Here is a 21,991-nt window from a genome sequence, read left to right on the forward strand (position 1 = left end):
AAGGAATGGGTGACATTTCGGGTCGAAACCCTTCTTCAGATTTTAGAAAGTTTCAGAAAGTTCTTCAAACTTTATATGTTGTTTATTATGATGCTTACAGAGTACTATGTTTATATATCTGCTGTGCTGCTTCATTCTTACTTGAAGACCCGAAACGGTGGCGCAGCGGTAGAGTTGCTGCCTTACAGCGAATGCAGCGCCGGAGACTCAGGTTCGATCCTGACTGTACGGAGTTTGTACGTTCTCCCCGTGACATGCGTGGGTTTTCTCCGAGATCTTCTGTTTCCTCCCACACTCCAAAGACGTACAGGTATGTAGGTTAATTGACTGGGTAAATGTAAACAAAATTGTCCCTAGTGTGTATAGGATAGTGTTAATGTGCAGGGATCGCTGGGCGGCGCGGACTCGGTGGGCCGAAGGGCCTGTTTCCGCGCTGTATCTCTAAACCTAAATCGAAACATCACCCATTCCTTCTCTCCAGAAATGCAGCCTGTCCCGCTGAGTTACTCCAGCATTCTGTGTCTATCTTTGGTTTAAACCAACATCTGCAGTTCCTTCATACACATAAGAATTTCATTGTTCCATCTCGGAACATGCGACAATAAAACACTCGTGACTTGACTGCCGAACAAATTGAGTTATGGAATTTCATCATAATGACGTCTGCCTTTGCTGAGGGGAAGTAATCTGCTCATGGCCTTCTAATTCAGCAATGTTTCTATTTCCACCACCATGGTTGTTGAGGGGCCAGGTTCATTGACATAACAGACCTGTTTAGGTGATGGTCAGGGAAACAGTTGTCGACACTTATCACCGAGCAGGTAATGCAGAAATCACCGAAGTTCCTCTCCTAGATTCAGAGTTAACCCATTCGGACTTAGGACTTGGGCAAATTCCTGGTCCAATGACAAGGTTAGTTTAGTTTAGAGGCCAGTTTCTGCTTCGCAGACTTAACACAAAGACGCAGACATGCATATACATGCACCCAGACATTAGCATGACACTTAGTTTGATAGAATATGTAGATAAATAGCCTGCACAGATAAACAAGCTTCAACATTTATTTCACCCTAGTATGAACTTAGAGCCTTTGGGGAGGGATAGGAAAATTCAGAAAATACACCCAGTTTAGAATATAATCTGAATCAGAAGGTTATTTTACTGTTTCAAAAGTCATCCATTGGCATTTGATATTCTCTGTACCATCTGTTCCATGTCTCAAGCATCTTTCCTTTGTTTCCACGGTCTCACTTCTTGTTCCCCACTCTCCATCTCCACAGATCAGATCTCTTGCCCTCCTTCAGCACTCATGCAAAATGGAACAGTAACAAACAAACAGTTTGTGATGATAGCAAATAATACCGAAATATTCACCAAAGAAATATATATATAGATGTCAAGCTAGCATTTGAGGAGCTGAGCGCCATGATCACAAGCAGGAAACGGCATAGCCTGAAGCATTCCGTATCATCGCTGAGCTGGCTTTCAGAAGTATCAGCCGAACCACCAACAACATATCACCTTCAACAGAAGGGGACCCAACACATTTGAATGCTAAACCACCATCAGGAACGCCTACCACCCCATTCTTCACAGCACTTTGGAACATCTGACCATGTGGCAATACTACTTCTTCCAGGCACACCCTCCTGGAGGCTACCATGAGGGCATGGAGACTTCGACTAAGCTGGAGTCACAGATGGACTCTCGACGGCTGTGGCAAGGCTTGCACTATCTCACCTCCTACAAGGCAAAAGCGGGTAGCATAAGTACCAATGACACGTCACGTCACTTCCAGATTAGGTCAATGCCTTTTACGTACACTTTTAGAGGCAGAACAATGACATACTTATACAAACCTCCACAACCCTCAAAGAACAAATCTCAGTGTGTGAGAGACATCAGAGCATCCTTCAAGAAGGTGAATCCACCCAAAGTATTCGACCCATACTGTGTACTTGGCCGAGCGCTAAAGACTTGTGTAGACCAAATGGCTGGAGTTTCAAGGACATTCTCATCTGCTTGTTTCTGCAGTTTGAGGTTCCCACATGCTTCAAAAGGGCATCATATTGTACGGGTACCCAAGAAGCGCATGATGACCAGCTTCAACGACTACCGTTCGGTAGCACTTAGATCAACTGTAATGAAGTGCTTTCAGAGAATGGTTATGGCACAAATTTACACCTGCCTCAGAAATGACTTGGATTTGCTTCAATTTAATTACTGCCACAACAGATCAACAGCAAGTTCTCCACTTTGTTCTGGACCATCCGGATAACAGGAACACATACATCAGGCTGCTATTCATCAACTACAGCTTGGCTTTCAACACATTCATCCCTCCACAAGTCATAATCAAGCTCCAAGACTTGGGCCTCCATAGCTCCCTTTGCAACTTGATCATTAACTTCCTCATCATAAGTTATATAGTGCATGATGGCCATTCGACCCATCAAGTCTACTCCGCTGTTCAACCATGGCTGATCTATCGTTCCCTCTCAACCCCATTCTCCTGCCTTCTCGCCGTAACCCCTGACAGAGAGTTAGATAGAGCTCTTAGGGCTAGCGGAATCAAGGGGTATGGGGAGAAAGCAGGAACGGGGAACTGATTGTGGATGATCAGCCATGATCACATTGAATGGCGGTGCTGGCTCGAAGGGCCGAATGGCCTACTCCTGCACCTATTGTCTAAGTATCTATGACACTCATACTAATCAAGTATCTGTCAATCACCGCCTTAAAAATAAACTTGGCCTCCACAGCCTTCTGTGGCAATGAATTCCACATCCACTCTATCAGTGGACATCAATCTGTGGAAACAACATCTCCTCACTAGTCAAGTCAAGTCAAGTCAAATTTATTTGTCACATACACATACTCGATGTGCAGTGAAATGAAAGTGGCAATGCCTGCGGGTTGTGCACAAAAAGAATTACAGCATATAAATAAAGTTAATAAGTTACTAAACATAGCACAAAAAGTGTCGACAAAAATTTAGTCTCTGGGGTTATAAAAATTGACAGTCCTGATGGCCTGTGGGAAGAAGCTCCGTCTCATCCTCTCCGTTTTCACAGCGTGACAGCGGAGACGTTTGCCTGATCGTAGCATCTGGAACAGTCCGTTACTGGGGTGGCAGGGGTCCCTCATGATCTTGCTTGCTCTGGATCTGCACCTCCTGATGTATAGGTCCTGCAGGGGGACGAGTGTAGTTCCCATGGTGCGTTCTGCCGAACGCACTACTCTCTGCAGGGCCATCCTGTCCTGGGCAGAGCTGTTCCCAAACCAGACTGTAATGTTGCCGGACAGGATGCTCTCTACAGCCCCAGAGTAGAAGCAATGAAGGATCCTCAGCGACACTCTGAATTTCCTCAGTTGTCTAAGGTGGTAAAGGCGCTGCTTAGCCTTACCCACCAGTGCGGCAATGTGCGTTGCCCACGTCAGATCCTCTGCGATGCGGACTCCCAAGTATTTGAAACTGCTCACCCTATCCACAATAGACCCATTTATCTCGAGTGGCGTGTACGTCCTTGGATGTTTAGCCCTTCTGAAGTCCACAATCAGCTCCTTTGTTTTAGTGACATTCAAGAGGAGGCTATTGTCCTGACACCAGAGTGCCAGATCAGCCACCTCCTCCCGGTAGGCCTTCTCATCGTTGTTGGAGATCCGGCCCACCACCACAGTGTCATCAGCAAACTTGATGATGGAGTTTGAGCTGAACCTGGCCCCACAGTCATGTGTGTACAGGGAGTACAGTAGGGGGCTAAGGACGCAGCCCTGGGGGGATCCTATGTTCGGGGTGAGGGAGCTAGATGTGTGTTCCCCCATCCTGACCACTTGGGGCCTGGCAGTGAGAAAGTCCAGGACCCAGGCACACAGAGGGGTGCTAAGCCCCAGTTCCAGCAGCTTCTCAACCAGTCTGCTGGGGACTATTGTGTTGAATGCTGAACTAAAGTCAATGAACAGCATCCTCACATAGCCCCCCTGGCTGTCCAGATGAGAGAGAGCGGTGTGTAGAACCTGGGAGACCGCATCATCCGTGGACCTGTTCGGACGGTATGCGAACTGTAGTGGGTCCATGTTGCGAGGAAGGAGGGCGCAGATGTGCTTCTTAACTAGCCTCTCAAAGCATTTCATGACAACCGAGGTGAGGGCCACCGGTCGGTAGTCATTTAAACACGCTGGAGAGGCATTCTTTGGCACCGGTACAATGATGGATCTTTTGAAGCATGCAGGGACCACGGACTTTGCCAAGGAGACGTTGAATATTGTGGTGAGCACTGGAGCAAGCTGAGTTGCACAAGACTTTAGTACTCGCCCAGATATACCATCTGGGCCTCCAGCTTTCCTCGTGTTCACACGCGTCAGAGCCCACCTCACCTCATGCTCGGACACCGAGAATGTGTGCACATCCCCGGCGGTGGATCCCCCTCCAGCCTCGCTAGCCAGCGCCCCTTCGGTGCTGTTTTTAGACGGCGAGCTGGTGGTGTTACGCGTCTCAAACCGTGCGTAAAAAGAGTTCAGGTCATCAGCTAAGGAGGAGCCGGCACTTCCGGTTGAGGGGGTGCTGGACCTGTAGCTAGTTATAGTCCGTAGCCCCTGCCAAAGGCGCCTGGTGTCCTGCTGCTCCATCTGTGACTCCATCTTGTCCCGGTACCTCTTTTTTGCATCCTTCACTGCCCTTCGCAGTCGGTAGGACTCTCCCTTGTAGTCGTCCATGTTGCTGGATGCCAGGCCGGAGTTGTAAGCAGCGGTGCGAGCATTCAAGGCCACGCAAATAGACCTGTCCACCCAGGGTTTTTGGTTTGGGAAGATACTGACCCTTACCATGGGGATGATGGTATCGGCTATTGTGGCAATGAAGTCCGTAACCACTTCCGCAAACTCATTTACGTCTCTGGAACTTGCTTGGAACATGTTCCAGTCGACTTCGCTCAGTGCATCCTGCAGCATGGCCTCTGAATGGTCAGACCACCGCTTTACGTCCCTCGTCACTGTCGCTTCCCGTACTATCCGCTGTTTGTACTCCGGCAGCAGGAAAATGGCAGCGTGGTCAGATTTCCCAAAAGGAGGGAGAGAAACGGCCTTGTAGCCTTTCCTGAACGGCGTGTAGCAGTGGTCCAAAGTTCTTTCCCCCCTGGTGACACACGTGATGTGTTGGTAGAAGTTGGGCATCAACACGTCCATCGAAATTCCAATACAGCAATTCCAATGCAGGGGCATGCATAGGCTGCAGAGAGTGGTGGACTCAGCCCACCCATTGTGGACACAGCCTTCCCCACTCTTATCATCAAGGATCCACACCAACTGAACATGAAATTTCTTATAGTGACCTGCACAACCCTATCTATTCCTGCTTCAGCAATGGAACACTAAGGACCATCTCTTGCACTGCCAGGGACTTGTTTTCTAATGTGTAGGAAGGAACTGCAGATGCTGGTTTAAAGCAAAGATAGACGCAAAAAACTGGAGTAACTCAGCAGGACACGCAGCATCTCTGGAAAGAAGGAAGGGTGACGTTTCGGGTCAAGAACCTTCCTCAGATAGTGTTTTGCATTAATGTCTTGCTTTTTGCAATCTTTTTCTTTTCATTGTCCTGTAAAATATGTATAATTCATGTTTTTGTGTGTTGAATGAGTCTGTCTATATTTGCCTGTGATGCTGCTGCAAGCAAGATTTTCATTATAGCTGGACTCGTCTGGACTTGATCATTTGGGTTATAAACAGCAAAAAGAACATGAGTGCCCTCTTCTGGCTACTGATGCATTACACTCAAAAAAGGGAAACAAAGAAACATAGAAAATAGGTGCAGGAGTAGGCCATTCGGCCCTTCGAGCCAGCACTGCCATTCAATATGATCATGGCTGATCATCCAAAATCACTACACCGTACCGGCTTTTTCCCCATATTCCTTGATTCCCTTAGCTCTCAGAGCTAAATCTAACTCTCTCTTGAACACATCCAGTGAATTGGCCTCCACTGCCTTCTGTGGCAGAGAATTCCACAGATTCACAACTCTCTGGGTGAAAAAGTTTTTCCTCGTCTCAGTCCTAAATGACCTACCCCTTATTCATAAACTGTAACCGCTGGTTCTGGACACCCCCAACATCAGGAACATTTTCCTGCAACTACCCTGTCCAATCCTCTAAGAATTTCATATGTTCCTATAAGATCCCCTCTCATCCTTCTAAATTCCAGCAAATACAAGCCCAGTCGACCCATTCTTTCATCAGTCCCGCCATCCCGGGAATTAACCTGGTGAACCTACGCTGCATTCCCTCAAAAGCAAGAATGTCCTTCCTGCACTCCCTCAATAGCAACAATGTCCTTCCTACACCACATGCAACAACACACCTGATGACCAGTTTTCCGTTGGCAGGATGTCCCTGCCATTATCAAAATCAGATTTATCTTGTTTCTGGAAGATGGTCATAATCTCTGAGGTCCCTCTTCTTTCTGAGGCCACTCTTCTCTCTGAGGCCCCTTACATAGCCCCCTCTTTCCAGTTGTGGAAGACGAGGCTTTGAACCTTTATTGGAAGTAGCCCTAAGACATGATTTACAATTGAACTGGGATTCTATCTTCATCCAAGACCTAGTTGCTTATCCTTGGTATATTCTCCTCTGAAGGCATGATTTTCACCATGTAGCTCTTCCATGTGAAATCCTGGGAATGATATGAACCACCCATACACAGCCTTTGTTGACTGCACATAAGCCTTTGACCCTCAATTGAAGGGCCATGGAGGATCCTTTTTAAATTTGGCTTCCCTCAACAATCTGTCTTGGTCCTACGTCAACTATATTATGACATGCAAGTCAAGCTCTTAACTAATAAGCTTTTCACTGTACCTCAGTGCATGTGACAATAAACTAAACTAATAGTCCTAAAGTAGAATGGTGTCAAGTGAGGTCATGGCATCAAACCATGGATTTCTTAATATTTCTCACTACAAAAATTATACCTCGTCTACAGAAATTCGCTGGAATAGAGGAAATCTAGAGGAGCAATGGAAAAATGTTCAACCTATGTTGCATCCACTCCAGAACTAAGGTCAGAATTTTTTGGAAAAACACTCAGGTTTAGATAGCAGGCTTAGAAAGACAAATAGGGTTAACTTTACAGGACAAAGAGCCTTTGTCAGAACTGTCTGACAAAGAATCTTCAATCCAAGATTTCTCTTATGATTCTCTTTCCATAAATGCTGCCTTAACTCCTGATTGAATTCAGCATTTTCTATTAACAGTTATAGATTCCAAGGATCTCAGTTTTCAATCACTCCAAAGTTTCTAAGTGCATATGGCGATATTCAGAGGCCATCCGAGTTATCAACTACTCAAGACAATGAGGTGAATAAAACTATAGACCTTAAACATCAAAAAAACAAAGGTCCTCTTCCAATCTGTTTGAACTGATCAGCAGTACCCATTAGTAAAGGTTTACATTGAGACATTGTCACCCACAATGGATATACAACATGGTTCACATCAGTGTCCTGAGATCAACTCTCAGCTCCAATATGGCAAAGATTACCGGGGTACAAGATTAATGGGTATTTTTGAAGCGTCTTTTAAAAAAGTATAAAATTTTCATAGATTTGCGGGAATCCCTGTCACATAACCACCCAAAGGGGCAACATTCAGGATGGCATTAAGAATCCCAAATTCATTTGCTGCGGAGCTTTTTTTTTTTTTTTTTCATTCGGTATTTGACCGAATGACAATAAAGTTCTGTTCTGTTCTGTTCTGTTCTTGTAAAAGCCCAGTTCGAGTGCAACTTTTCCGGATCTACACATCTGAAGATGAGTCCCAACCTGTAACGTCATCTATCCATATCACTCCACAGATGCTGCCTGACCTCTAAGTTCCTCCAGTAGTTTGCTTTTTACTAGAAAGGTTAATTGCATTTAAAGAGATTAAATGACCCGGTCCAGATAAAATGCACCCAAGGTTATTGAGTGAAGCAAGGAAGGAAATTGTAGAGGATGTAGGCATAATCTTCCAAGCATCTAAATATTCAAGAATGGTATCCAAGAAATGGAAAATTGGCAAATGGAAAATTGTTCAAAAAAGGATGTTGTGATAATTCAGTAACTGCAGACTAGTCCGTTTAACGTCAGCAATGGGGACAATTCAGGAATAAATCATTTAGATAAGCATGGAGTTAAGTTAAGGCAAGTCTCACAGGTTGGTAATTGGGTAATAAAAGACGGCACGGTGGCACAGCGGTAGAGTTGCTGCCTTACAGCATTTGCAGCGCCAGAGACCCGGGTTCGATCCCGACTACGGGAGCTGTCTGTATGGAGTTTATACGTTCTCCCTGTGACCACATGGGTTTTCTCCGAGATCTTCAGTTTCCTCCCACACTCCAAAGATATACAGGTTTGTAGGTAAAATTGGCTTGGTAAATGTAAAAATAAATTGTCCCTAGTGTGTGTAGGATAGTGTTAATAAGCGGGGATCGCTGGTCGGCATGGATTCGGTGGGCCGAATGGCCTGTTTCTGTGCTGTATCTCTAAACAGAACTAAACAGCTGGCAATAAAAGGATGGCACGCCATAGTGAAGAGGCCATAGCTGGAATGGACAGAGTAAGAGTGGACAGAGTAAGAGTGGGACATTGAGGCTTTGGCTCAAGGGTGATTTCAGTATAAGGTTTGGTCTGTCACTTTCTGTTTGTTTCAGAGTGCAACTTGGACCTGGTGTCGGCGGGTTGGAAGCTAGTGCTAGTGGAAGCTAGCAGGAGTGCTCGGCCTGTGGGCGACTCAGGAAGACAGCCAATGTGGCACATCTGCAGGAGGTGCTTCCAGGTGCAGCTCTTTAAAGAGCATGTTAGGGAAGTGGAGCTGCAGCTGGATGACTTCAGGCTCATCCGGAAGAGTGAGGAAGTCATAGATTGAAGTAATCGAGAGATGGTCACACCGATGGTGCAGCTTGTACATCAGTCACTGAAAGTAAGCATGCAGGTACAGCAGACAGTGAAGAAAGCAAACAGCATGGTGGCCTTCATAGCGAGAGAATTTGAGTATAGGAGCAAGGAGGTCCTACTGCAGTTGTACAGGGCCCTGGTGCGACCATATCTGGAGTATTGTGTGCAGGTTTGGTCTCCAAATTTGAGGAAGGACATTCTTGCTATTGAGGGAGTGCAGCGTAGGTTCACCAGGTTAATTCCCGGGATGATGGGACTGACATATGATGAAAGAATAGATCGACTGGGCTTATATTCTCTGGAATTCAGAAGGATGAGAGGGGATCTTATAGAAATATATAACATTCTTAAGGGATTGGACAGGCTGGATGCAGGAAAAATGTTCCCCATGTTGGGGGAGTCCAGAACCAGGGTTCATAGTTTAAGAATAAGGGGTCGGCCATTTAGGACTGAGATGAGGAAAAAGTTTTTAACCCGGAGAGTTGTGAATCTGTGGAATTCACTGCCACAGAAGGCAGTGGAGGCCAATTCACAGGATTTCAAGAGAGAGTCAGATATAGTTCTTAGGCCTAATGGAATCAAAGGATAAGGGGAGAAAGCAGGAACGAGATATAATAAGTTTTGCCCAAACAGTCCGTGGCTGATAGCGCGGAGAGTGGTCGCGCTTTGTTTAAAGCCTCATAGCGCTGTGGCTGGTAGCACTAAGTTACAAGGCCTCATAGCGCTGTGGTTGGTAGCGCTATGTTTAAAGTCTCATAGCGCTGAGGCTGGTAGCACTGTGTTTAAAGCTTCATAGCTCTGTGGCTGTTAGCGTTGTAGCCGACAGAGCTTTGTTCAAAACTTTGCGCACCAAACCGATAGTGCTGTGTGTATTACTTTGCGCGCCAAGTCTATGGCCGGTAGCACTTTGTTTCCAAGGAGGGGGTCCTCACTCGAATGCAGGCCGCTGCCATTGGTTATAGTTTTAATTTGTAAGCCGCACTATTGGCGAGGACTTAACAGTGGTTATTTCAACGGCTGATTTCTGCCGGTATAGTCAATAGACAATAGGTGCAGGAGGAGGCCATTCGGCCCTTCGAGCCAGCACCGCCATTCAATGTGATCATGGCTGATCATTCTCAATCAGTACCCCGTTCCTGCTTTCTCCCCATACCCCCTGACTCAGCTGTCCTTAAGAGCTCTATCTAGCTCTCTCTTGAATGCATTCAGAGAATTGGCCTCCACTGCCTTCTGAGGCATAGAATTCCACAGATTCACAACTCTCTGACTGAAAAAGTTCTTCCTCATCTCCGTTCTAAATGGCCTACCCCTTATTCTTAAATTGTGGCCCCTGGTTCTGGACTCCCCCAACATTGGGAACATGTTTTCTGCCTCTAATGTGTCCAACCCCTTAATAATTTATACGTTTCGATAAGATCCCCTCTCATCCTAAATTCCAGTGTATACAAGCCTAGTCGCAGTAGTCTTTCAACATATGACAGTCCCGCCATTCCGGGAATTAACCTAGTAAACGCCCTCAATAGCAAGAATATCCTTCCTCAAATTTGGAGACCAAAACTGCACACAGTACTCCAGGTGCGGTCTCACTAGGGCCCTGTACAATTGCAGAAGGACCTCTTTGCTCCTTTACTCAACTCCTCTGGCTCGAAGTGCCGAATGGCCTACTTCAGCTCCTATTTTCTATGTCTATGTCTAATGGCTTTGCTCTATGCTGCAATCCTTCTGAGACTTTTTTTTCTGTACTTGATTACTTTTCCTTCATATAAGCCATGGTCAGTATCACTGCTGCACCAAAATAAAGTAAGCACAAGGTAAACACAGCTACATCTGTAGTTAAAAAAATGTTTAAAGTTATAAGCACACTTATTGTAGGTAAATCACATTGAAATTACTATCAATTAAAGTGGAATTATTAAAGTAACAGAAATAGTAAGATTGAAGAATGTAAAAGCATCAACATGATAGTGAATTTTAAATTAATAATCATTTAATGATCACTACACTGCTTCAGTTAATTTAAAGTGAATAATATTCATTTATTAATATCATATTCTTACCCATTAGTTGGTGTAGTGAAAGTAAATGACAGAAGTTGATTCCAGAATGGATCATTCTCAGAGATTGATTCAGTACCAGCAAGACGCTTAAGGTAATCATTACTTGCGATCTCAGCAGTGCTGCTACTGTTTGCACCCATCTCCACTTGCGCACGGTACCTGATCCAGATTATTTGGACATCACTTTGATTAGAACCTAAATGCAAAGACATTGTAGATTGGTTACATAAAATGCATTGACAATCCATCTGTTTCTTTTACCCGCCCAAATAAGGCAAACCCTTCAGGTAAATAGAAACCACTTGTCAAATTAATGAGACTTAAGGTTCCATTTGAGATCACCGTAACTCACAGCTTATAAAATAAATTATCATTTCCCATCTGTTTCTTTTTGCTACTTTTTATAAATATATAGCCACAAGGAACTGCAGATGCTGGTTTTCAAAACAAGACAAAGTGCAGGAGTAACTCAACAGATCAGGCAGCATTTCTGGAAGACATGGATAGGTGACTTTGTGGGTCAGGACCCTTCTTCAAACTACTTGAAGTGGGGGGGAGCTGAAAAAGAGGTGGAGGTGGCACAGAACCTGGCAAGTGATAGGTGGATACAGGTGAGGGGGTTGAATATCAGTCAATACTGAGGGCTACAACAGATCACAGGAGGGCAATAATAAAGCAACAGAAAGGGTAAATAAGTGACAAATTAAGCTTAACATAGAAATGCATGGTAGTATATTTTTGTGGGAAGAGTACAGAGCTCTTGATTATCATTTTAATCAAAAACATAGGTATAACAAGCAAAGAAAGAGCAAAAATAAGATCTCCAACATGGGAGAAAAAAGGTTTACTTTGCAATTATGTACAGCTACAGTCGCAAGTATTCCATAATAATAAATCTATTTTACCACTTTCTTTGGAGTCAGCCTTAAATGAAATATCGTAACAACATTTTTCAATTGCCGTTTTCTCAAGCCCCTTTGTTTAATATTTCTTGTAGAAGTTTAATCTTTTGGATTAACTCTCATAAAAATAAACACTGCTTCATATATTGAAGAAAGCTTGGCAGGGTTATTATCTACACCAATGTATTGTAATAATAAAAAGAGGAACAGTTGATCCTAACACATGGTAATGTTAGAAAGGAATAGAGAGGGATACAGTACAATATTCAATGGGAGCAGACTTGAAAAGTGCAAAAATAAATGCAAAATGCGGTGAATAATGTTACAAATATAATAGCCATATTATCTAGTTAACAGAAACATGACTCAAAAAAGGACTGGATTAGTAACTTAATATTGCAGGTTACAAGATTGGGAAGAAAAGTAAGATGAGTTGGCAGCTAATTAAAGATATTGTAGATGATATTAAGAGGATAGAAGTAGAATACATATGATGAATACAGAGATGCTGCCTGACCCGCTGAGTTACTCCAGCATTTTGTGTCTATCTGAGAAAAACCAGCATCTGCAGTTTCTTTTAATTACATTTTATAGCATTCTGGAAAAACTCTTTTTCACTCTCTCTACAGTCTCCACATCCTTACTATTAAGGGATGACCAGTAATACAGATAATACTCCAATGCTCCATAAACAAAGTCCTATAAAGCTGCAAGATGACTTCCTGACTCTTATATTCGACGCTCTGCTAGATGAAGGCAAGCATAACATAAGCCTTAGACATGAGCAAATGCAGATTTTGGAATCTAGAGCATGAAACTATAGTTCTGGAGTAATTCATCGGGTCAGGCAGCATCTCTGGAGTACATGGGCAGACAACATTTTGAGTCGGGACCCTTCCTCAGACAGAAGAGTCCCGACCCAAAACTCTGCCTATCATTTGATGAAACAAAATACAGAGCGGAGGTACAGAACCTGGCGGACTGGTGCTCTGATAACAACCTGTCCCTAAATACCACCAAGACCAAGGAGCTGATCATCAACTTCCGTAGGTCACACAACGGGGAATATGCCCCGATCTTTATCAACGGGGACAGTGTGGGGAGAGTGTCCAGCTTCAGGTTTCTGGGCACTCACATTTCGGAGGACCTAACATGGTCCAATAACACTGCTGCACTGGTCATGAAGGCACAGCAACGACTGTTCTACCTAAAAACACTGAAAAAGTCTGGTCTACCCCAACAGCTGCTGAAGACCTTCTACCGCTACACCATAGAGAGCATCCTAACACATGGCATCCCTGTGGGGTATCTCAGCTGCACGGAGGCAGAGAGGAAAGCTCTTCAGCGTCCATAGAGCTCAGAGGACTATTGGAACACAGCTACCAGCGTTGGAGGGCATCTACAACACACGATGCCTCAGAAAAGCCACCAGCATCCACAAAGACTCTTCACACCCCTGCAACAGTCTGTTCGAACTTCTACCATCGGGCACGACAATACAAGGCCTTCTATGCCTGCACCTCCAGACTCAGGAACAACTTCATCCCCAGGGCCATAGCTGCTATGAACCGGTCCTGCTGAGCTGGATGGTCACATCGCACAGTGAACCGGCACAGATCTACTTGCACTTTATTCTGTTTTAAAACTGTTCTAATTTGTTTCATTGGGTTGTTTAAATTAATACTGACTAGCTAATTCATTTATTGCATCGTATGGGAGGCGCATTCCCAATCTCGTTGTACCCCTTTACAATGACAATAAAGATATATTGTATTGTATTGTATTTTTAAGATGTTGCCTGACCCATTGAATTACTCCCGCATTTTGTGTTTTTATACCGTAAGACTTCTTTGCCAATCTTGTATGATACGATACAATATTTGTCCCAGAGGGAAATTGATCTGCCAACAGTCATAAAACACAAAATACATGAAACATGAAATTTAAGTGACGAGTGGAAAGGATTGGAGATGTGCAAAGATTGGGGAGGGAGGGAAGTCAATCAGTCAACCCCACAACAGAAGGGGGAGGAGCTGTACAGTTTGATAGCCACAGGCAAGGAGGATCTCCGGTGGTATAAGAAAATAACTGCAGATGCTGGTACAAATCAAAGGTATTTATTCACAAAATGCTGGAGTAACTCAGCAGGTCAGGCAGCATCTCGGAAGAGAAGGAATGGGTGACGTTTCGCGTCGAGACCCTTCTCCTGTGGTGTTCGGTACTGCATCTTGGTGGAACCAGTCTGTTGCTGAAAGTACTTCTCAGGTTGACCAGTGTGAGCTGTATTGTCCAAGATGCTCCGCAGTTTGAGGAGCATCCTCCCCTCCAAGACCACCTCCTAAGAATTCAACTCCACCCCCAGTGCGGAGCCAGCCTTCTTGATGAGCTTGTTAATCCTATTGGTATCTGCGGCCTTCGCCCTGCTGCCCCAGCACACGTCAGCGAAGAAGATGGCACTGACTGCCACTGATTGGTGGAGCATCTGCAGAATCTTACTGCAGACGTTGAAAGAGCGGAGCCTTCTCAAAATGTACAACCAGCTCAGTCCCTCGTAAGGTATTTGTACTCCCTGCTAAACTGGTGTTACCGTTTTCAGGGAGCTGTAGACTTGGAAGCAAAGATCATCTGTACATCTAACTTCAAGTAGCTCTTGCTTTCCCTCTCTCTCCATCCCCTCCCCCGTCCCAGTTCTCCCACCAGCCTTACTGTCCCCAACTACATTTTATCTCTGTACCGCCCACGCCCGACATCAGTCTGAAGAAGGGTCTCGACCCGAAACGTCACCCTTTCCTTCTCTCCAGAGATACTGCTTGTCCTGCTGAGTTACTCCAGCATTTTGTCTACCTTCATCTATACATTTGTTTGAAGAAGGGTCCCAACCCAAAACATTGTTTGACCATTCCCTCCAAAGATGCTGCCTGACATGCTGAATTCTTCCAGCAGTTTGTTTTTCACTCAGGATTCCAGCATCTGTCGTTTCTTCTGTTTCCTGGACGTCCCATCATTAGTGCGGAATTTTGCATTTAGCCATTTACCTCTGCATACTATCTACAGCAGTTGGTCTGTTTCATATCATACACAAAATTAACCTGGTTACCTGGTTATTATCAACAAAAAGGTCCCTTTTTTAATACAAATTCTTAAGCAAAAATAGAAAGTGCAGGAAAAGCTTAGAATCTGGGAAAAGAGAAATAGTTAACATTTTCGGTCTGTGTCAGAACTGGGAAAGAGAAAGATTCAAGTTAGTTTTTAGCAGGAATGAAGATGGGGTAGGGTTGTCATCTTCACTATAGATTTTAGAGATACAGTGTGGGAACAGACCTTTCAGCACACCGAGTTTGCGCCGATCAGCAATCACCCAGTACACTAATACTATCCCACACAATGATAACTGAGTTATCATTTCAGTTTGAAGACCCTTAATCAGAACTGGGATAAACAAAAAAAAAGTTGATTTTTTGCTGCAGGGACGATGGATGCATTGGACAAAGAGAATATAATTCACAGGGCTGGGCTTGGATTGTACTGTAATAAACTGTTGATGAAGCCATCTGGTTGATAGATTAACGAGGACAGTTGGTAGAGATAAAACAAACAAAGAAACACATTAAAAAGCTTGCACAGCTGGTCAGTGTGGGAAATATCCAGAATATTAGGCAGCGTCAATGGAAAGAGAGAAACTGAGTTGATGTTACAGATGCACACGGTGCAGCAAAACTGGCTAGTTCTGACACAAACTGAAAAGATGAGTTATCTGTAATTATTGAATTCAATATCGAATCCCTGCCTATTTGTGTGCCTATCTAAAATCCTCTTAAATGCTGTTATCGTATCTGCCTCCACCATCTCCTCCAACTGGTAGAGCTGCTGCCTCACAGAGCCAGAGACCCGGGTTTGATCCTGACCTTGGCTGTTGTCTGTGTGGAGTTTTCATATTCTTCCTGTGTGGGTTTTCTCCGGCTACTCCGATTTCCACCCACATCCAAAAGATATATGTAGGTTTGTGGCTTATTTGGCCTCTGTAAATTGCTAGTGTCGGGAGTGGATGCATAAATGGGATAACAGAGAACTAATGTGAACGGGTGATCAAAGGTTGCTGTGGGCTCAGTGGGCTGTAGGGTCTGTCTATGCTGTAGCTCTCAATTAAACTAAACCTTCCCTGGCAGTGTACCTGGCAACTTTTTCACACAGAGGGTGGTACATATATGGAACAAGTTGCTAGAAGAACTGATAGAGGTGGATATAATTATGACAGTTGCAAGATACTTCGACAGCTACATGGATAATGGCTTGGGGTCATGCACAGGCATGTGAGATTAGCTTGGTTGGGCAATTGGGTCAACATGGATAAGTTGGGAGAAGGTTTTTTTTCCATGTGAATGTATGGGTTTCCCCCACGTGTTCCTGTTTCCATCCCGAAAACATGAACGTTCGTAGGTTAATTGGCAGCCGTAAATTCCTTAGTGAATGGAAGATCCTGGGTTGATGGGAATGTGGGGAGAGTAAAATAATGAGGGTACTTGATGGTTGGTGTAGACTTGGTGTGACAATGGGCCTGTTCCTATGCTGTATCTCTCTATGACTGAGTGGCCACACTGTCACAACAATCTGCGTATCATCTGCCCTCACAAACTGATTTTCTACAATGAGAGGGAGGACAATTCATTGCTGGATTCATGCCAATGTCATTGTATAAGAGGTAGGAACGAGGAGGGCAGGGATTCACACCAGGATCTTGGCACAGCTCCAGGGAAAGGAATGGTTCATATTAGGTCCCTGCCACAATTGCCTGGAAGCACTCACTGTTCAATATTTGAGAGAAAGAACATTGAAACTAGAGGTCCAAAGTTTTTCACCTTCAGTGGACTTTTTTTGCACCTGATGTCCAAAGCTGTTATAGATTATCTATTTGCCATGAATCAGAAGAAAAATATATTGCAGAAGCCAGTAATTAAAAATTAACTAGCAAAGAAAACATATAGCACTAGACACTACAGATAGACAAAAAGAGAGTTCATGTTTTAGATCAATGATCCTTCTGTAGAACAGTTTTGAAGAAAGGTCAATGACCTGAAAAAAAAGTCTATTTCACAGTTCACTAAGAAACAACTTGCTACAAAAAAAAAGTCCTGTGAATATAGTATTAAACAATAAATTACCATCACCACTGAAGACCCAGATTCAGCAATTCCTGAGATTGACATCAAAATGGCAGATGCTGCCTTACTACCTGGATATTTCCAGTATTTTGTTATCTGTGATACACTTATTTCTAATCAGTCATTTAAATAACATACAAAAACATGCAAAACCGCTGATTACTTTTATCTAAGCCAGAAGTGTGAGGTGCTGCATTTTGGTAGGACAAATCAAAATAGGACGTACAGGGTAAATGGTAGGGAATTGAGGAATGCAGTGGAACAGAGGGATCTGGGAATAACTGTGCATTGTTCCCTGAAGGTGGAATCTCATGTGGATAGGGTGGTGAAGAAGGCGTTTGGTATGCTTGCCTTTATAAATCAGAGCATCGAATATAGAAGTTGGGATGTAATGTTAAAATTGTACAGGGCATTGGTGAGGCCGAATCTGGAGTATGGTGTGCAGTTCTGGTCGCCAAATTATAGGAAGGATGTCGACAAAATGGAGAGGGTACAGAGGAGATTTACTAGAATGTTGCCTGGGTTTCAGCACTTAAGCTACAGAGAGAGGTTGAACAGGTTGAGTCTTTATTCTTTGGAGCGTAGAAGGTTGAGGGGGGACTTGATAGAGGTTTTTTAAATTTTAAGAGGGATGGACAGAGTTGACGTGGGTAGGCTTTTCCCTTTAAGAGTGGGGAAGATTCCAACAAGGGGACATTGCTTCAGAATTGAGGGACAAAAGTTTAGGGGTAACATGAGGGGTAACTTCTTTACTCAGAGGGTGGTGGCTGTATGGAATGGGCTTCCGGTGGAAGTGGTGGAGGCAGGCTCGATTTTATTATTTAAGAGTAAATTGGATAGGTATATGGATAAGAGGGGATTAGAGGGTTATGGTCTGAGAGCAGGTAGATGCGACTAGGTCAGAGAGAGTGGTCGGCGTGGACTGGTAGGGCCGAACGGGCCTGTTTCCGTGCTGTAGTTGTTATATATGGTTATATGCCTAAAAGTAATACAATCAAAGAAAACATCTAGAATTCTATTCTTGTTTTTGAGTATTAGTACCATACGAAGATGCACAACTGCTTTTGAATAGTGATCTTGAATACAGCTGGATGTTTTCATTCAGACTGAAATTCAGGACATCTATCAGCATATTATTCGTTCCAGCAAACTTGTAGCTCGTACGTAGAAACTGGGAACTTCACGACATGTCTCACAATTACACTCTTTGGATAACTTTCCTTAGATAAACTAGAAAATTGCAAGAAAACATCTCCCTCTTTATCATTCTCTGATGGTATAATATGCTGAATATCAATGTTACATAACACTCAAATGAGTTTGTAATTAGAAATCATACTCCATTATCCATGAAGTCATACAGTGTGGAAACAGGCCCTTCGGCTCCAATAGTTTTCCTACCACTGATGTTGTAGGCTCACTGGCTTATAGTTCCCTAGATTCTCCCTTTTTCTTTGAGGTCCGCCAGGACCTCACCTATGGCTTGAGAAAAAACAAAGAACCTCATCAAGGCCCCTGCAATCTTCTCTCTTGCCTCTCCTCAATAACCTGGGAGACACCCCATCAGGCCCTAAGGACATCCACCTTAATGTTGTTCAAGAGCCTCAACATCACCACCTCCTTGATCTCAAACTACCCTAGCATATTTGTATTACACACACTGACAGGATTCTGCTGCCATTTTTGATAATCATCTTTGCTATCTATGACACCACCTGCTTTAATGTCATCTGTAAATTATTAATCATGCCTTCTACATTCTCATCCAAATTGTTGATATAAACCACAAACAGCAATGGGCCCAGCACCGATCCCTGAAGCACACTAGACACAGGCCTCCAGTCCAAAAAACAACCATGCGCCATCACCTTCTGCTTCCTTCCATGAAACCAATTCGCTATCCAGCAGCCAGTGTGAAATTATAGTGAAAAAAAACATTTATCTTAAAAATTATTCCATGTGTTGCACTGGTGTTGCAATGTAAGATTGTTGTTAATATATAGAAAATAATGTGGTCAATTCTGCATTCAGTGCAGGCAAAAGGCAGTATTTGAGGGACAACATGTAGTTCAAAATATTTACTTTCCGTAGTATCTGGTATGGGGATGGGATTTGTTAAAGATACAAGGAGCTGCAGATGCTGGAATCTGGTGCAAACCACAAAGTGCTGGAAGAACTCAGCGGGTCATAGAAACATAGAAAATAGGTGCAGGAGTAGGCCATTCAGCCCTTAGAAACATAGAAACATAGAAAATAGGTGCAGGAGTAGGCCATTCGGCCCTTCGAGCCTGCTACCGCCATTCAATATGATCATGGCTGATCATCCAGCTCAGTAGCCTGTACCTGCCTTCTCTCCATACCCCCTGATCCCTTTAGCAAAAAGGGCCACATCTAACTCCCTCTTAAATATAGCCAATGAACTGGCCTCAACTACCTTCTGTGGCAGAGAATTCCACAGACTCACCACTCTCTGTGTGAAGAAATGTTTTCTCATCTCGGTCCTAAAAGACTTCCCCCTTATCCTTAAGCTGTGACCCCTGGTTCTGGACTCCCCTAACATCGGGAACAATCTTCCCGCATCTAGCCTCTCCAACCCCTTAAGAATTTTATATGTTTCTATAAGATCCCCCCTCAGTCTTCTAAATTCCAGCGAGTACAAGCCCAGTCTATCCAGTCTTTCCTCATATGCAAGTCCCGCCATCCCAGGGATTAATCTGGTGAACCTTCTCTGTACTCCCTCTAAGGCAAGAACGTCTTTCCTCAGGTTAGGAGACCAAAACTGCACACAATACTCCAGGTGCGGTCTCACCAAGGCACTGTACAACTGCAGCAGAACCTCCCTGCTCCTAAACTCAAATCCTCTTGCTATGAATGCCAACATACCATTCGCTTTCTTCACTGCCTGCTGCACCTGCATGCTTGCTTTCAATGACTGGTGTACCATGACACCCAGGTCACGTTGCATCTCCCCTTCTCCCAATCGGTCACCATTCAGGTAATACTCTGCTTTCCTGTTCTTGCCGCCAAAGTGGATAACCTCACATTTATCCACATTATATTGCATCTGCCATGCATTTGCCCACTCGCCTAATCTATCCAAGTCACTCTGCAGCCTCCTAGCATCCTCCTCGCAGCTAACACTGCCACCCAGCTTCGTGTTATCCGCAAACTTAGAGATGTTGCATTCAATTCCCTCGTCCAAATCATTAATATACACTGTAAATAACTGGGGTCCCAGCACTGAGCCTTGCGGTACCCCACTAGTCACTGCCTGCCATTTCGAAAAGGACCCGTTTATTCCTACTCTTTGCTTCCTGTCCGCCAACCAATTTTCTATCCACCTCAAAACTGAACCCTCAATACCGTGTGCTTTAAGTTTGTACACCAATCTCCTATGTGGGACCTTGTCGAAGGCCTTCTGAAAGTCCAGATATAACACATCGACTGGTTCTCCCTTATCCACTCCCTTCCAGCCAGCACTGCCATTCGATCATGGCTGATCATCCAAAATCTGGGGGACAGGCGGCATCTCTGAAGAGAGGGAATGGGTGATATTTCGGGTCCAGATCCTTCTCGACCCGAGGCGTCCCTGCTTTTTCCCCATATCCCTTCATTCCGTTAGACAGCATCAGTGGAGGGAAATAGACAGGCGATGTTTCGGGTAGGGACCCTTCTTCAAACTGCTGTCGAGAGAGTTACCACGGAGAAATGAAGTTGGTAATTAAATTGGACATTAAATGTATTACATTCAAGTGATAGGCTATCTCTGCTGTTTCAATAAACATGTTGTACTGGATTACTGAAGATAGATACTAAATGTGTAGGAGGGAACTGCAGATGCTGTCTTAGAAGGGTCTGAAGAAGGGTCTCGACCCAAAACGTCACCCATTCCTTCTCTCCCGAGATGCTGCCTGACCTGCTGAGTTACTCCAGCATTTTGTGAATAAATACCTTCGAGATGCTGTCTTAAATCGAAGACAGACACAAAATGCTGGAGTAACTCAGGCAGCTTTCCTGGAGGAAAGGAACAGGTGACGTTTTGGGTCGAGACCCTCCTTCAGACCATTAGATGAACATAGAAACTATAGAAGCATTACTCCAACGTGTTAGGATGTGTACAATACAAGTGTCGAGATCAATGTTTGAAGATCAGTTTAATTCTCTCCCCATTATTAGGCCGGTGTTGACATATCTGACAACCTGAATGTAATCACCTCCCGGTACACGGCGCGGAACCCTGGGTGTAATTTATTTATGGTTTTACTCGCCTGTCCACCGCTCCTCTTCGCCCACGACCCACGACGTGCGCTGACACCGGGCGCGCTGATCCCCTCCCGCGGCCCGACCGGCGAACGATCACTGTCAGCGCGCGCTCCCGCTCCCGCTGCCGCTCCAACCGCCGTCCCCGCATACCGTCCACGTCGCACAGCTTGCGTCACGGGTCACAGGTCACACGCATCCCCCATCCCCCCTCCGCGGATCGAATCGCTGGGTGTTCTGGGAATTGTAGTCTGGGAAATTCACACAAAACGCTGGAGGAACACTGCATGAAGGATCTGCAGATGCTGGTTTACACTGTAGATACAAAATGCAGGAGGAATGTATGAAGGAACTGCAGATGCTGGTTGACACTGTAGACACAAAACGCTGGAAGAACACTGTATGAAGGAACTGCAGATGCTGGTTGACACTGTAGACACAGAACGCTGGAGGAACACTGCATGAAGGAACTGCAGGTGCTGGTTTACACCGTAGTTACAAAATGCTGGAGGAACACTTTATGAAGGAACTGCAGATGCTGGTTTACACTGTAGACACAAAATGCTGGAGGAACACTGTATGAAGGAACTACGGATGCTGGTTTACACTGTAGACACACAAAACGCTGGAGGACACTGTATGAAGGAACTACGGATGCTGGTTTACTTTGTAGACATACACAAAATGCTG

At 44.5% G+C, this 21,991-nt stretch overlaps 1 protein-coding gene across 3 annotated transcripts in view; it reads right to left on the bottom strand.

Annotated features, from left to right (window-relative positions):
* dym (dymeclin) overlaps nt 1-21,549 on the bottom strand; it is a 247,668-nt gene extending 226,119 nt beyond the window's left edge. The window contains exons 1-2 of one of the 3 annotated variants that reach the window (XM_078419291.1): nt 21,310-21,549; nt 10,981-11,176 (exon numbers count right to left, since the gene is read on the bottom strand). In XM_078419291.1, the coding sequence (XP_078275417.1) occupies nt 10,981-11,120 (140 nt within the window). In that variant the 5' untranslated portion in view covers nt 11,121-11,176; nt 21,310-21,549. The remainder of the gene's footprint in view (nt 1-10,980; nt 11,177-21,309) is intronic. The other 2 variants (XM_078419432.1, XM_078419366.1) reach the window with 2 other exon arrangements.
* Nucleotides 21,550-21,991: the final 442 nt, after the last annotated feature.

Source organism: Rhinoraja longicauda, chromosome 1, assembly GCF_053455715.1.
Source record: "Rhinoraja longicauda isolate Sanriku21f chromosome 1, sRhiLon1.1, whole genome shotgun sequence".
Lineage (NCBI taxonomy): Eukaryota > Metazoa > Chordata > Chondrichthyes > Rajiformes > Arhynchobatidae > Rhinoraja > Rhinoraja longicauda.